Consider the following 16,785-nt stretch of genomic DNA (forward strand, 5'->3'; position numbering starts at 1 on the left):
CCGACCCCTGAGCACATCCCCATTCGTCTTCCCACCCTCATCCCCGAGCACATTCCCCATCACATTCCCATTCCTACCCCTGAGCACATTCCCATTTGTGTTCCCACCCTCAGCCCCGAGCACATTCCCCATCACATTCCCATTCCTACCCCTGAGCACATTCCCGTTTGTGTTCCCACCCTCAGCCTCGAGCACGTTTCCCATCACGCTCCCCTTCCCGTTCCCATTCCCCCTCACGTTCCTGCTCCCACTCACATCCCCAAGCACATTCCCCATGGCACTCCCGTTTCCCTCCCCGAGTATGTTCCCCATCCCATTCCCGACCCCGATCCCGTTCCCGATCCCGATCCAGTTCCCGATCCCGATCCAGTTACCGTTCCCGTTCCCGATCCCGTTCCCGCTCCCGTTCCCGCTACCTTTCCCGTTCCCGTTCCCCCTCCCGCTCCCGTTCCTGTTCCCGCTCCCGTTCCTGTTCCCGCTCCCGATCCCGCTCCCGTTCCCGTTCCCCCTCCCGCTCCCGTTCCCGTTCCCCCTCCCGCTCCCGTTCCCGTTCCCCCTCCCGCTCCCGTTCCCGCTCCCGTTCCCGATCCCGATCCCGTTCCCCCTCCCGCTCCCGTTCCCGTTCCCCCTCCCGCTCCCGTTCCCGCTCCCGTTCCCGATCCCGATCCCGTTCCCGTTCCCGTTCCCCCTCCCGATCCCGTTCCCGTTCCGTTCCCGATCCCGATCCCGATCCCGTTCCCGTTCCCGTTCCCGTTCCCGTTCCCGTTCCCCCTCCCGATCCCGTTCCCGTTCCCGTTCCCGCTCCCGTTCCCGTTCCCCCTCCCGCTCCCGATCCCGTTCCCGTTCCCGCTCCCGTTCCCGCTCCCGTTCCCCCTCCCGTTCCCGTTCCCGTTCCCCCTCCCGTTCCCCCTCCCGTTCCCGTTCCCCCTCCCATTCCCGTTCCCGTTCCCTCTACCGTTCCCGTTCCCGTTCCCCCTCCCGTTCCCGTTCCCGCTCCCGTTCCCCCTCCCGTTCCCGTTCCCGTTCCCGTTCCCGTTCCCGTTCCCGTTCCCGCTCCCGTCCCCTCTCCCGTTCCCCCTCCCGCTCCCGTTCCCTGTCCCGTTCCCGTTCCCGTTCCCGTTCCCCCTCCCGTTCCCGTTCCCGATCCCGTTCCGGTCCCGTGCGCGCTCCCGGGGTGGGCGGGGCGCGGGCCGGGGCGCGGCGCATGCGCGGCGCGGGGCGCGCGGGGACAATGGCGGCGGCGGCGCTGGCGGCGGGCGGAGGCCCCGGGAGCGGCCCCGCGGCGGCTCCGGCGGGCGGGCCCGGCCCCGCGCTGGCCGCGGCGCGCCGCAAGGACGGCGGCCCCGCCGGCAAGTTCTGGGAGAGCCCCGACACCGTGTCCCAGCTCGACTCGGTCCGCGTGTGGCTGGGGAAGCACTACAAGAAGGTGCGGCCCGGCGGGGTCGGCGGGCGGGGGATGGCCGCGACGGGACGGGACGGGGGCCCGAGGTCTCGGGCGCTCTTTGTGAACCGCGGGCGCGGGGCCGGGCCGGGGGCAGCCCTGGGGACGTTTCCGCTCCCTCAGCGCCGGCCGGTGCCCGGGGCCGTGCTCGGGGCAGCCCCGGGCTCGTTCCCGCTGCCCGCGGGGGCCCGGCCCGTGCCCGCTCGCCCCGGGCGGTGACTTTCCTGTGCGGGCAGGTCCCGGCCCGGCTGGGTTTCGCTCCAGCCGCGCCCCGGGAGCGCTGGAAAAAGGGAGAGCACAAATCCCTCAGAACCCCCTGGGTGCTGCTGGGAGCGTTAAACCCCGCGTGTTGCTCCGCGTTCGCTTTGCGGCACCGTCACTGCTCGCTCTGCTGCCCTTGGGCTCCTCTTCCTCCCCGCGCCGTTCGCTCGGCTCGCTCGCTTCGCTTTCTTTCAGTGCTTTTCCTCCTCTGTGCCGATTTTATAACTTCGTTTCGCCACCCGAGCCGTGTGAAACCTCCCGGTGTAACTTCGCAGCGTGTTAAGCAGCAGCGATACCGTGAGAGCTGTAGCTGGATGGGAGCCATGCCCAGGGAATGCTGCCCCAGGCGCTTTAATCTCCAAATTTTCCCAATTTTGGGGCCATCCCGCCGGTCCTGGGCGGGCTCGGTGTCCAGCACCCATGGATGAGCACCAGCTGTTGGTTGAGCTCTTTGTGTGGCAGAGAATCTGAGCTCGGGAATCTGAGCTGGATCGGTGTGCCGTGAAACCGGCTCGGGCTCGGGTGTGTTTTTCCAGTCCTTCCAGGTCGGATCGGGGTGTGGGTGCAGCCCGAAGCAGCAGCTCGAGCTCTTTGTGTTGACAGGGAAATGTAACAGAATATTTCTGCAGTTTGGCTCGTTCCGGTTGTGGTTCTGGGCTGTCCCACGCTCTGCAGGAGCTGTGGTTTTCCCTTTCCCCGTCCTGCCTGGGCACCTTGGGGATCCCAGCAAATCCCTGGAGCGCAGGAAGGCGTTTGCTGTGGCTCCAAACCCCCGGCCGGGCTGGGTCTCTGTACTGGGCAGGTTGTGTGTGGTGCAGCCGAGGGTCCGTTCACATTGGTTATAAAAGTTAAATATTTATTTCTCGTGGCTCTGGAAGGTAATCGGGACTGGGCTGAGGGGACTTCACAGGGCGAGTGAGTTTTGGAATGTTGCTGTGAAAATCCTCTTAAAAAGTGAAAAATAATTTTGGTTTGGGGAGACAAGAAAGCTGATACCAGTGCTTGAAGATGGAGCCTTGACCCTCCAGAGGGAAGGGTTGATTCCCTTTTGGATGTGCTGTAAATGGGCTCTGGTTCATCTTGTGCCTGTTTTCATCCTGCTGTAGGTGCGTGGCTCCTTCCAGAGAGGTACGTGGTGATTTTAGCTGGCTTTTGTCCAGTTTATACTCTTAAAAATAGAAGTTTGTACATCTCAGTGGTGAGGCTGTCAGCAGCAGTCGGTGTGTCCAGCTCTGGGAGCTCCAGGAGCTCTGCTTGGAGAGAATCCAAGAGCAGCACCGAGCTCGGTCAAGGATCCTGAGGTCCCGAGGGGCGGGAGAGTTGGAGAACTGCATTTACAGAGCTGCTCATTTTGTCTCTAGATTAGACAGGACTGTAATATTGACGAGTTTCCTGTGTCTCCAGAGTACAACAGCTGTTGGGGAGTTCTCTGTGTCTCTAGAAAATAACAGCTGCTGGGGAGTTCTCCGTTTCTCCAGAGTGCAATTAAGAACGAACCGTGTTGCAGTAGTGGTGTGGAAGGCTCACACTGGACCTTGAAAAACTCACTGACAGGCACCAAACATGATGACAGAAAATTAAGTTATTATTATTATACTGAAATTATTTATTCCAGGCTCCTCGGTTCCCTGTTTGTGTGTGTGGTGTCTGGAAGTCAGTTTGTGTTTCTGTGCATCACAAGATGCAGGAGGTGCCCAGCTCCCTCCCAGGCGGTGGGGATGCTGTAGGGATCTTGGAGCCTTGCTTCCCTGGGAGCTGGGAATGGGTTTGTGCCATGGGTTTGGAGTGCTGGGGGTCTAACAGACTTTAATAGAGCAAAATCCCAGGATCCTGGAATGGTTTGGGTTGGGAGGGATCTTAAAGCCCATCCTATTCCACCCCTGCCATGGCAGGGACACCTCTCACTGTCCCAGGCTGCTCCAAGTGTCCAGCCTGGCCTGGGACACTGCCAGGGATCCAGGGGCAGCCACAGCTGCTCTGGGCACCCTGTGCCAGGGCCTGCCCACCCTGCCAGCCAGCAATTCCTACCCAATCTCCCATCCAGCCCTGCCCTCTGGCACGGGGAAGCCATTCCCTGTGTCCTGTCCCTCCAGCCCTTGTTCAGAATAATTCGGGTAGACTCTAATGGACGCCTGGATATCACTGTAGTTACTTAGAAATTCACAGTTCAGAAGTTAACGGGGTAATTCTCTTTTTATTACATTAATGCTCATTTATCTCTAACACTGTGCATGTTTTAGGTAGTTCCTTTCTCAGTAAGCCACATCCCTCATGTTTGGGGTGTCCCAAAGCAGTTCTTTGTTGTCTGTAAAACCTCTTTCTGAGGTAGTTTGGGAGGGGTTTTAGCAGCTGCCTGGTGAAGGATGCAGCCCCTGTCCTTACAGCTGTGCTCCCCAGGACCCATCCCGGTGTGTTGTTCGTATCCAGGGCGATCTGCTGACCTGTGCGAGCTCCGGTGGCTCTGACAGCTCGGCCCCTCTGAGACAAAAGGCCGGAGAAGTTGAGTTTGGGGAGGCGGGGAGGAGAATGTGTTTTTTTAAGGAGCAAGTGGGATATTGAGTTAGAGGAGATCAGGGCAGCAGCTGGGACCCCCTTGCACCATGGAGAGGGAGCTGGGGCTGCTCCAGGAGCTTGGACTGATGCCCAGGGAGCGTCTGTAGGGCGAGAGCTGCGGGCAGAGCTGGGATCCCGTTCCTCCCTGCCATGAATATCCCGGAGCGGGGCACGGGCTGGCTGCTGGCAGCTGCTCGGGACAGGCAGTTCTTCCATCAGCTGGGGATCACCTGCTCTGTCCCCCCCCATCCAGGGGCTCTCCTGGGAGCCTTTGTATCTCTGCTGTCCTTGGCAGAACCTCCCGGTGTCCGGCTGGGATTTGCTCCTGGGCGCGTTCTCTCTCTGCGGCTCTTTTGTGCTCTCACCTTTGCAAAGGAGCGAGGGTCGGAAGCCAAATCAAAGCATTTCAGCGTGGGTTTTCCCTTGGCTCTTCTGTGGTGATCTGAGCTGCAGTGCCCTTTGTTTTGGGGGAAGGTGTGTGCACCAGGGCCACGCCGCAGCGCTGATGTGGGGGTTTGAGGTCAGTGCCCACATCAAAGCTGGGTGTGGATCTGTCCCCGTCGGTGACAAAGGCTTTCAGGGCAGCTGCAGTGCAGCTCTGGCTGCAGAGTGATTCCCTCTGCTGCTGCTGCTCACACTCTGCTTTCTGGCCACACGTTTTCTGCTTAGAGATACGGGGGTGTTTTTGTGTTTCTAATAATTGTGGAGATGTTGGAAAACTCTGCTGTGTCAGTGGGGCTTTGGCATTTCAGCACGAGAGCAAAATCCTCTTATGGAACAGGGCATCGCTCTGTCCTCTGGAATTCACTGCTTAAAAACCTTTATTTGCTGCAGGATCACTTTGTGGACGTGAAGGGAAAACCAGGAGATCTGTCGGACTTGATGCCCCTGTGGTCCCTCCAACCCACTGTGAATTGATTGGGAAATTGTCTGCTGTGTTTTACTGCTCAAAGATGCATTTGTGCTGCTCGTTGGGATGCAGAAATGATGGAGGGGAGTCTTGGGCTTCTTTTTGAAGGGTTTTTCAGGGAACCTCAGGCAAGGCAATGGGCTTCTCATTAAAAGGGTCTGCAGGGTAGTGGCAGCGCAAAGGAGGGTGAGGAGGTGTTGTCTTCCTTCACAGCTTCCTGCTGCCAGTGCCTCCTGCAAGAGGTACAAATGGAGCTGCAAGAAAAGGAACGATTGCCTGGAAAAGTTCACACGTCTAAGAATAGGCTTGCAAGGTGTATTGTCGTGTAATTTTCCTTCTTTGAAGGAAAATATCTGAAAAAGAAAAGTAGAGTAAGTCAGTACAAGGATGCCACCTCTTCTGGATCTGTTTTTTTGAAGGAGGTTCATAAAATCCCGAAATGGTTTGGGTTGGAAGGGACCTTAGGGGTCACCCAGTGCCCCCCACTTCCACTGTCCCAGGCTGCTCCAAGCCCCAGTGTCCAGCCTGGCTCTGGGAATTCCATCCCAGCCCCTCCCCACCCTCCCAGCCAGGAATTCCTTCCCACTATCCCATCCATCCCTGCCCTCTGGCAGTGGGAAGCTGTTCCCCCTTGTCCAAAGTCCTGTGCAGAGCCAGGAGCTGGACTCTGTGATCTTTGTGGATCCCTTCCAACTCGGGATATTCTGTGATTTTGATGTAATTAAAACATGAATTCCTGGGGGAGGGAGGAGGGCAAATTGAAACGCAGCTTTGAAATTTTATCCTTCAGTTCTTTCCTGGCTCATGTTTCTAGTTCAGGATTTATCCACAGGACAGGACACTCGGGAGCCTCATGGGAATTTGTGTCCTTCGAGCGGGGAGCTCACATCTCGGGGTGGTCAGACACCGAAATTGTAATTGTTTCCATTCACTCAGTGTCTTGGTGGTGTCTTTGGCTTTGGAGCCGATGCCTTACAAAGCTCAGTTTGGTTTGACTGGTATTTGGCACCACAGCTTTAAAACTTGGAGGGTTCTGGGTCCCAAAATCCTTTTTTTAAGGGGTTTTAGAAGAATCTGATCTGAGGGAAGAGCAAAGGTTGAGAGTTACCCAGCTGAGAGACTGGGACAGCTCAAATTGCTCCGTGTTCTACCTGGAAAAGTGATGTTTGTTCTCCTCTTGGAAGTCGTCTGGCACGGCAGGGAGGTGACATGCAGTGAGGGAATACTGAATATTACAGGAGACAAAAATTCAGCCCCGTGGGAGGGGTTTAACATCCCATGCTGTGATTTTACATTCACAATGGAAATGTAATTTTATTGCGAGTAGAACCTTGGGAGCTGCTCAGATTGTCCCGAAGCCTCGCAAAGCTCAGCTTTGTGTGGCTCAGCTTTTCCCTCTGTGCAGGACATCCTATTTGTAGCAAAGGGGTGCTCTGAGGATGAATTAGGAGTTGATCACGGCTGTGCAGTTACTGCAGGAAGCTCTGTGCGTGTGGGCAGCACGAGGCTGTTCCTTTATTAGGAGCTGAGATCAGCTTTTGTGGTTAATCCGTGTCTGTAACCTGGGCATGAGCCACAGGTGAGTGAGCTGGGTTTTCAGCCTAAAGCTTGGAAAATGCTCGTGCTCGGTGCTTCTGCTGTGCAAACCCCCCTCCACCCCTTCCCAGCCACGCGGGGCTCCCCAAATCCTGCAGCTCTGCTCCCCGAGGCCAGGAGGGAGCTGGGGTGTCACCAGCCAGCCTCTCCTCAACAAACGTGTGCTTTTTGTCTTGCAGTACGTTCAGGCAGATGCTCCTACCAATAAAACCTTGGCTGGGCTGGTGGTGCAGCTGCTGCAGTTCCAGGAAGATGCCTTTGGAAAACACGTCACCAATCCTGCCTTCACAAAGCTTCCTGTGAGTATTGGGGCTCTCACTCTGCTCTCACAGCTCCTGGTGCCTCTGGGACGTGTCCAGGGCGTTGGGACATCCCTGCTGCAGCCCAGGCTCTTCCTGATCACCCTCTGGAAGGGCTGGAATAGCACACGTCTCCTCAGTGCACATTTTCAGTGTGATACAGCTTATTCTCTGTATGTTTGAAGCGATTTCTGGAATGCTGTGAGAAGATTTTAATTCCTGCTGAAAGTCAGTGTAATTCATCAGTTTTAAGTCAAATCTGGACTGGTGCATCCTAAACCAAGTGAACAAAACACGCTTTCCAAGGCAAACAAGCCTCCAGCAGGTGTTTTGGTTGATTGAACTCCAAACTTGTAAAGCTGCCAAGGCTGAGAAATGACTTTGCCACGTTCTGCAGCAGCACACAGTTACCTGCTTGCTCTGGGAGAGTTCTGCAGTGCCTGGGGATGCAGAGAGCCAGGGACAATATCGACATTGGGAGAGCTGCTGCTTTCCAGCTGCAGCCAGGAGCCCTGCCCACCCCCCAGAGCGTGGGTGGAGGGCAGGGGGTGCAGCCCAGGGAAGGACAGAGGGGTCTGGAGGAGGGCAGGGATGCCAGCCTGATGCCAGCTGGGTGATTTGGGGCAGGTCTGTGGGGCCAGGACAGTTGTCCTAAACCTGTGAGTGTGGCATCAGCAGGGAGCTGTGTGCTCATCTTCGGCACAGGATGTGTGCTGGCATTGGGGGGTTTGCCTCTGGGGCTCCTTGAGGTGGATGCACGAAGCTGGAATCATTTACAGCCAATTGAAACTGAAGCTGGCCTGAAAACTGTGGGCAGAGCTCCCGTGCTTGTGGGTCCATGTGACAGGACAGCTCCTTTTTTTTGTTCTGTGCAGTCTCCCCCAGGGGTTTTGCCCCTGTGACCTCTCCATGAGGCTGGGATGTGCACGCTCCTTCGCTGGAAGGTTTTTCAGACTCCTGGGGTGAATCTCAGAACAATTCCCAGATGAATTTTAGAAGGAAGCCTTCTCTGGGAGGGTGGGCAGGCCCTGGCACAGGTGCCCAGAGCAGCTGTGGCTGTCTCTGCATCCCTGGCAGTGCCCAAGGCCACGTTGGGCAGGGTTTGGAGAAACCTGGGATAGTGGAAGGTGTCCCTGCCATGGCAGGGGTGGCACTGGATGGGCTTTAGGGTCCCTCCAACCCAAACCATTTTGGGATTTTGTGAATCTCCTGGTGCTTTGGAGGTCACCCAGAAGCACCCCGAGGTGCCTTTAAGGTCTCACCTCCTCTCCTGGTCCCTCAGTGATAATGGGAAGCTTTAGGGACAGAGGGACCTCAGCAGAGCTTTATTTGGCTGTGGCAGCACAAACCATAAACCTGCCCACATTCCACAAGTGCATAAACCGCTGGAGTGCTCCCGAGCCTTAAACCGATTTGTCTTATCTCAAAAATGGGCAATAAAAGTTGCAGTGGCATCATAAAGATGTTCTTCCTGTGTTTGTTCTCGCTGCTTCAGAGGTCTTAATCTGGTCAAATTTGCTCAGGTTAATTTACAGCACTTGGATCTCTCAGTTCCAGCAGGAGAAACTCCTCAGTGCAGCTTCAGGAGCGCTGCTGTTTGTGGGGTGCTCTCTCTTCTGCTCCCAGCAGAAAGCTCCTGGCGGTAACCAGAGCCTGGCCTCTGAACAACTCCCCAAATTCTGCTCTGTGCCTTGTACAAGCTCTTTATATTTACTGAGAAACACAAAGTAATCCAGGACCAAAGCAGGTCCTGGGGTTGCCTCTCCCTGGTCCTGCCTTCAGCTGCCCCATCCTCCTGTTTCCATTTCCAGGAAAGCACAACCACCCTCACCAGAGAGATCAGGAGAGATGCAAATGCAGTTCCAGACTAAAATGTATCAGAAAAAAAGAGCTTTCTGTGCAGGAAGCAGGGTGTTTGTTTGTTTTTCTTTTTCAGTAACCTTTCAGAGGAAGGACTTGGTGGCACTCCTGAAGCTTCCAGCCTCGTGCTCCTTTTGAATGTTGTGGAATTCCTGCTTTGGGAATGAGTGACTCACGTGTGCTCTGATAAAACAAAGAGGGAAGAAATGAGCTGGATTTGGTGTTCCAGGGCAGCTGTGCAGCTCCTGACAAGCAGCTTTCCTTGGGGGAGGGATGGGGATGTGAAACATCTGAACTCTGCTTCAGGTGCTCGTTTGTGATGATGTGGTTTGATGTTCTCATACAGATGAAGAGCTGCTTCCCTGACAGCTACGACTGGAGGTTTAATTTACTATGAAATGGCTGTTCAAAGAGTACTTTGGGTTTTTACAGCTCTACAAGGAAGGACTTGGAGCTCTCAGATCCATCAAGTTCTTGCACACACAAAGAATTCTGCTTTACCCAAATGCATTTAAACTTCAGGAAACGTTTTGATAGGAGAACCTCAAACTCCAAAAGTGTTTCATATGAAAATTAACTTCTCGTTTGATACATTCTATGTCGAAAACTCAGCTAACCGATATGTATTTGTTTAAAATAATTGCACAAAAGTCACCGTCACTGTTTTTCCTTGTTCCAGGCAAAGTGCTTCATGGATTTCAAAGCTGGAGGTACATTATGTCACATTCTTGGTGCTGCTTACAAATATAAGAATGAACAGGGCTGGTAAGTTTTATTTGTGCTTTATACACCTTTTGCATGAAACCAAGCACATGAATTGCTTATGCAAACTACCTGAAGTTTAATCCTTCCTGGAGAGTCGGGCAGGCAAGGCAGTGGAGATGGGAAGAGGGAATTTTTTTCCTGTTTTGCTGATGGTAGCTTTTTTAAGACACGCCCCCACACTTCTAAATTTAAAGAGAAGTTCGCCATGTTTAAGGGTTTGGGCCTGCAGTTGGAGTTAATTACAAGTTTGAGGCTCTTTTTTTATTTCCTTGCTGTCTGACTGAGAGAATGAACCAGGATCGGAGTCTCACGTCCGTCAGATGTAAATCTTTGTTGCTGTATTGATGATCTGGTTTAGCTGGAATTGGGAAAGCGTGAAGCACTGCAGATTCCAATAAATGCTCAGATTTCCATTGCTCCAAAAATGGGGAGTGCAAGCGCTTAGAAACTCTGCCCCTGGAGCTGTTGATACTGGGATGAAAAATATCCCCGTGACATCCCAGGAGTGATTTAACCTGGGTGCTTGCAAGTTATAATCCTCTTCCCAAGGGGCCAGCAGCATAGGATCATAAAATCCTGGAATGGTTTGGGCTGGAAGGACCCCAAAGCCCACCCAGTGCCACCCCTGCCATGGCAGGAGCACCTTCCACTGTCCCAGGCTGCTCCGAGCCCCGGTGTCCAACCTGGCCTTGAAATTACTGGTTTTGAGAAGGCTGGGCAAAAAATGAGGATGGAAAGTCAATAAATGTAAACAGTCAATAAAATCAAGCAGAGATTGCTCCCATCCACAAATTGAAGTAGTTTGGATGTGATGTTTGCAGTCTGTAATAGCATTCCTGGGACTGGCTGTGTTGTTTTTACACACAAGAGCCATTTAAGAGGCAAAGCAAAGTTGTTTGAGAATGGTTGGCTGGTTTTAGGAATTATTTCTATTCATACCTGTTCTGTCTGAGGCGGGTATATCAGGAATAAACCCCTCTCAGGGTTTTTCCCATTCCAATCTTGCCAACACCTGGCCCAGGCACCTCTTTGCAGTGTGCTTTATCAGGAGTGTCTTGCTACCTCTTAGCCTTAAGGTACAGGAATTAAACAGTTCCAACTTCAGGAACATTTGAATGTTTCGATACCCCACATTTTTACCAAGAAATTCTGATTTTTGACCGGCCCAGCCGAGCTCTGGAGCTGCCTCCTCCCCTGTCCCTCCCTTGCTGCTGCCTCAGGATTAGCGTGGGTAGTGCCTGGTGTCTGTGCATGGGGGCTGTAGCGGGCAGTAATCCTGCACCTTAACTCTGAGGATCAGCCCTAGAGCCTGCAGTGTGTCCCTCACTGACTCTTACCAAACAATCCCCGCTGTTTGCCTGCCCTGTGATTGATTTGATTTGATTTTTTTGGACGGTCTGCATTGTCGCTCCTGCTTAACCTGTTTGTGACTGATCTGTCTTATAGGAGAAGTCCCTTTCCTCGCCACAATAGGTATGTCTGAGAGCTGGACATACCTGTCCCAGCCTGGCACAGGGAGTCTCTTTAAGCTGAGGACAGCGAGAATTAGTGCCATTTTATCCAAATGGGCAGCTGAAACAGCGCTGTCCTTAACGTGTCCTTGTCCTTCTCTGGGTTTCCCAAGCAGGCAGGCTTCTGGGGGCATGCAGCATTCCGTGGATGCACAGGGCAGGTTTTGAGCAAAAAAATGTCCGAATTCTGGTCGTGCCCTGGGTGCCTTTGTCTCCCAGGTACCAGAGGTGTGTAGGTGTTTGTTTGGCATTTGTCTCCCCGGGAGCCGTTCCGGGTGTTTTGGATACAAACCCTGGCTGAATGCTGGAGAAGGGGCTCGATCTCCACTCAAAAATCCTCTGTGTTATAGGTGTAAAACACTTTATTAACAGTGACCTGTCAGCCTCGATGTCTGCAAGTCAGGGTGAACTTTCCAGAGCACAACAAGGTGATAAATTCCTCTTTAAAGGGCTGATTCCAATAAACATGCCAGGTTTGACGTGTTTGCCGTGTCCTCGGTGTGAAGGGCAGCGCTGACGTGCTTTAGGACAGAACATCCCCCGGACAGAGGATGTTGGTAGGGCTGCCCAGCACCTCAGAGTGTTCCCACAGAGCCACCTGCCTGGGCTCCTCCCTGCTGCAAATCCCTGGAGAACGTGGTGGTCCCAGCTGGGGTGTCGTGTTTGATTTAGGGGGGTCACGTCCCGCTGTGCTCGCAGGGCTCGGGGATAGAAGTCTTGGGGCTCAGCTTTGCTTCCCTTCACCTTCTCTGGACATTTACGGACTGGAAAAAGGGAGCTGTTGTTGCACACAGGGCTGTGTTTGTAGGAAAGCGGCCTTGGCTGTGGAGTGACTGCTCTGAGCCTGTCAGTTCCTCGGGAGGGGGTCGTGCCCGCCTTTCCCACTGCCTTGGGCGTGCAGGGCGTTGGGTTTCACACCCTGCCCCATGCCCCAGGGAGCCTGTCCAGGCTGCAGCAGCAGCGTGTTCCCAAACCTGGAGGTGCAGGCAGGCCCCAGGTCGTGTTCCGCATCTGAGGGTTCAGCGCCTCCTGGATCCCGCGGGCTCAGCCCTGTCGTGGCGATCCCTGGGGAAGTGCCGGTGCTGGACGTGGTGAGGGGCTGCTTTGGGGCTGGGGTTGTCCCTCCTCGGGCTCTGGGGGTCACCGCTCGATCCCTCCCTTGGGCTGGCCCATCTGTGAGTTCCAGACGTGTTCAGGGCTCAGGTGGGTACAGCAGAGGGAATCTGGGTGCTGCTTCCCAGGAGGATTTCTCAGGTTTGGTGTCCTCCCCCCATTTCTGATGGACAAATCTCCGTTGGCATCGCAATACTTGTGCTGATTTGTCCGTGAAATAACGAAATTCAGGCACCGGCGTCCAGCGAAGGTGGCAATAAAACCATGGATTATTAACTGTTCTGGGGGTGCTTTTTTCTCACACCAGGAGAGGAACTGCTGCTCCTCTGGGTTCCCAGCCCTGCTGAATAAGTGCAGCTAGAAGCAAGCGAACCCTGAGAGCTCGTTCGTGAATTTTCTCATCTGGTTGTTGAGATCCACGGTGGCTGTGTGTTTAATTACCCCCTGTGGCCGTGGTGGCTTGCACAGGGTTGGGGGGACGCCGTCAACCTTCCTTTTTCTCCCTGACCGTCTCACAGACCGGCTGTGGTTGTGGGTTTGGCCCTTGGAGGTTTTCTTGCTCGTGAGGGTCCCGAGTGCAGCAGCAGTGGAGGCGCTGGAGGCGTCCTGCCGGCGTTTGCGTGGAGCGGGGAAGGTTCTGCGCTGCCGGCACTGGGGCTGGGGTTCATCTCTCTCGTCTCTCTCAACCTTTTCCCTCCACAGGAGGAGGTTTGACCTGCAGAATCCGTCCCGGATGGACCGGAACGTGGAGATGTTCATGAACATTGAGAAAACGCTGGTGCAGGTAAGGACAAAGAGCCCTGCCCAGGGCCTCGTCCTGGCCTCTGGGAGCGTGGGACTCTCCCCTCCCTCTCCCACCCAATTTAGGCACAGTTCCGCTTTTTCACGTGAAAAGTACGGGATATTTCCGTGGACCCTCTGTGGATACGCAGAGGGTGAGGAGAACGTGTTGTGAGGAAAGAGAAAACATCCCGAGTGTCCCCATGTCCCTGTGGAAGTGGCACCCTTGGGACTGAGTGACTGCTCCTGTCCACACCCATTCCAGGGCTGACTCAGTTTCACCTAAACTGGCCTTTTTCAGGTTAGGATACATTTTAGTCTCACTGAGTTATTATCTGTACCCATTAAGCAGCTCTGTGGAATTTGAAGTTCAATTTTTTTTTAACTGCTGTATGGAATCAATGTATGATTTTTTTTTTTTTTTCAAACTGTGAAGGCAAGTTCGGTGCATAACGTAGTCAGAACATAACTTTCAGGTGTCTGTTAGGAGTGGAGACAGAAAGAAAAAGAGCAATAATAGAAAGAAAAAGTAACAATATTTTTATTTAAAAAAGCCTTGCCTGTGGTACAGTGGTTTCGGTGCACGGTAAAAACCTGGGCAGGTTTTTATCGTGCACTGAAACCACTGAAAAACCTCCGCAGGGCTTTCCTGGAGAGGTGTGTGAAGGGAATATCCCTGTCCAGGGCTCCTGGAGCTGGGGTCACTGACCTGTGTCACCCCCTGGCCTGGCTTCCACTGGAGTTCCAGCACTGGGGATTTTAACAGGAATATCCTGACCTTTGCCACAGATCTCCTCCTAATTCCTCGTCCAACTTGCTGTTCTCTTACAGAACAACTGTCTGAGCAGACCGACCATCTACCTCATTCCTGACATGGAGCTGAAGCTGGCCAACAAGCTGAAGGACATTGTCAAACGTCACCAGGTGGGTGTGCCAGTCGTGCCCGGCTCCGGGGCAAGCCCCCGGGGCTCTCAGGGGACGCAGGGCAGCAGCAGCAGCTCGCCTGTGCAGTGGTTTTTATCCTCCCGTGGGGGCTGCCTGCTGGCTGTGCTCTAAAACAAACCTGGCCCTGCTGCCAGATGCCTCTGGGTGAGCTGGGGCAGGCCTGGCTGATTTATTGCCCAGTGCAGGTCTGTCCAAACCTGGGACCGAAGCAGGGAGTGGGGCAGCTGTTCCAGATGTGTGGGGCAGCAGAAGGAGGCTTCACTCTTGAAATGGTCCTTGGTTTTTGCTTTATTTCCCTCTTTGGTTGCTGGTGCTGAGCAGAGCCCAGGCAGCCTCAGAGGGCCAACACCTCACCCTGTAATCCCAGGTGCTAAAGGATGGATTGAGCGGGAATAACGGCTCCATCTCTTAAAAACGTGCACAGTCTTCTCACTGGTCTGGAGAGAAACACCTGGAATGTGACCACTGATGGCTCAATTCACAGCTGTAGCCAAAGGGTTTCTTTCCCAGATTTAATGTATTTCCTGTGTTGTGATTATGAGCCATTGTCTCAGCCTCAGTTGGGCAGATTTTTACAAGTTGCTCTTAATTATTTGGCTGATTCAGGATGGGTGTTATTGCTTAAATGAGAGTGAATGAGCCAATTTTCCTTTCATAAAGGAAGTCTGTGGTGAGCTCCACGCTGTGTCCATGAGTGATTTAAGGGATTTTTTTAAAGCAGCTTTGTCTCTACAGGGGTGTGATGAGATGAGAACAGAAATTGTCCTTAATTCTGCTTTTTGGGCTTTCCTTTGCTCTGCCTCTGAATTTTTATCTTGTCACAAACTTTGCTTCCTCACTATCTTGGTTATTTCCATCTTTTAGCCCCTTGCTGTCACCTTCCCACTACCCCAGCCTGGTGCCTGTGGCTCCCTGGTGTCCCAAATCCTCCCTGCTCCAACTCCTGTTATTTTCCAGCTCCCTCCTTTCCTGAGTTGTGGGAATTCCTGCCCTTCAGCCCCTGACCCCAGAGTATCTCCACATCCCCCTCCCACAGTGCTCTTCTAACTCCTGCTGCTGCTGTCCAAGGATGGGATTTGCAGCTCGTTGTGCTGTTAAATCAATCTCTTGCACGTTTGTGGGATGTGAGTTCTGAACACCAGCTGAGTTTTGGGGTGATGTGTTGAGGCTTTCTCACGCAGTTTCTCCTCTTCTTCCATGTTTCCCACAGGGAACCGTCACTGAAGAGAAATCCAAGGCCACCCACCATGTGTATCCCAGTCCTACCTCAGTGGATGATGGTAACGTTCTTGGGGCAGTTTTGGAGTGGGGGTAGTCCTGTAATTAATGCCATGAGAGGTTATGGAAGTGTTCACCAGAAGTGTTCCCAGTGCTCCTGAGGAGCACCTGCTGCATTATGGATAATGTGCATGGGGAGGTTTAGGCTGGATATTGGGAAAATTCCACCCCAGGGCAGGGCTGGAGTGCCAGGCCCTGGGGGGATTTCAGAGCTGTGTGGACGTGGCACTTGGGGACACGTGGCGGTGCTGGGGAGTGGCTGCGCTCTGTGATCTTGGAGGACTCTTCCAGCCTCAGTGATGCCCTGATTCTGAGTTCCTGGCTGTCCAGGAATTCTGTAGGGAATGCTGGTACAGTCCTGGTGTGTGGCTGGCAAGGAGAGCTCCTCGAGGAGGCTTGGCTGTGTTAAAGTTCACTCTGCCTGCATCAAGTGCAAGGTCCAAAAAAAGCAATTCCACAGCTGCCTCTTCCAGCAAATAGCAAAAAACACTTCTTCCTCTTTTCACCTTAAATGCATTTAATCACCTGGTGGATCGTTGTCCTCCAGCCCGGGTTGCACAGACATCAGTAAATCCCTTTCCCACATTCCCTGGCCTGTGCTGGCCACTAGATGGAAGTGCTCCCTGCAGTTTGCAGGGATCAGGAGTGCTTTGTGCTCGGTCCCCCTGGCAGCACCAGGCTCTCAGCAGCGTGGGACAGAGCTCTGAGCCCCATGGGGAGCAGCCCAGAGTTCCAGCAGGGGTTAGAGGTGCAGGTTCACATCCTCGGGAGGTCTGGAATGCTGCTCTGGGCTCTGCTCTCGGGATTTGGGATGCAGGGTTTGGTACTTGAGAGCTGCAGGGATGGGTGGGTGGGATTTTGGGAAGGAATTCCTGGCTGGGAGGGCGTTCAGGCCCTGGCACAGGTGCCCAGAGCAGCTGTGGCTGCCCCTGGATCCCTGGCAGTGCCCAAGGCCAGGCTGGGCAGGGTTTGGAGCAGCCTGGGACGGTGGGAGGTGTCCCTGCCGTGGCAGAGGGGGTTTGGGATGAGCTCTGAGCTCCCTCCCAGCTCAGGCCCCGAGCAGATCTTTAGTAGAGGGGTTTGCAATAACCTCTGTGTGGAAAAGTGAGTTATTGTGCTTCTCCCTCCACACCTGACGTGGATCTCGTTCCCTTTGCAGATGAGTGGTTGAGACCTGTGATGAAAAAGGACAAGCAGGTGCTGGTACATTGGGGCTTTTTCCCAGACAGGTAAAGAAAGCTGGGGGGAAAGCAAACCCCGAGTCTTATCTGTTTATTGATGGAAAAGGCTTGATCCCAGTGTGCAAAGCTTGCAAAGAATGAACCATTGATTTAAAACTGCAGTATCCACATCCTTTTGTGGCACTGGCAGGTGGGTGAGGCTGGAAAAGGAGTTCTGCAGAGCCACAAGCAACTGGTTGGAAATTGAACCAGATTTTAAAGCTGGAACAACCATTTCCTTAAACTCCCAGTC

The 16,785-nt window shown here is 54.0% G+C and overlaps 1 protein-coding gene across 1 annotated transcript in view; it reads left to right on the forward strand.

The window, feature by feature from the left end:
• Positions 1–1,216: 1,216 nt before the first annotated feature.
• Positions 1,217–16,785, forward strand: part of SMARCC1 (SWI/SNF related, matrix associated, actin dependent regulator of chromatin subfamily c member 1) — a 61,750-nt gene continuing 46,181 nt past the window's right edge. Inside the window, 7 exon segments of the mRNA XM_040059057.2 lie at positions 1,217–1,426; positions 6,941–7,060; positions 9,600–9,685; positions 13,012–13,093; positions 13,921–14,013; positions 15,245–15,314; positions 16,472–16,541. Of these exon segments, the coding sequence (XP_039914991.2) occupies positions 1,232–1,426; positions 6,941–7,060; positions 9,600–9,685; positions 13,012–13,093; positions 13,921–14,013; positions 15,245–15,314; positions 16,472–16,541 (716 nt within the window). The 5' untranslated portion in view covers positions 1,217–1,231.

The sequence above is a fragment of the Hirundo rustica genome, chromosome 1, assembly GCF_015227805.2.
Source record: "Hirundo rustica isolate bHirRus1 chromosome 1, bHirRus1.pri.v3, whole genome shotgun sequence".
Taxonomy (NCBI): Eukaryota; Metazoa; Chordata; class Aves; order Passeriformes; family Hirundinidae; genus Hirundo; species Hirundo rustica.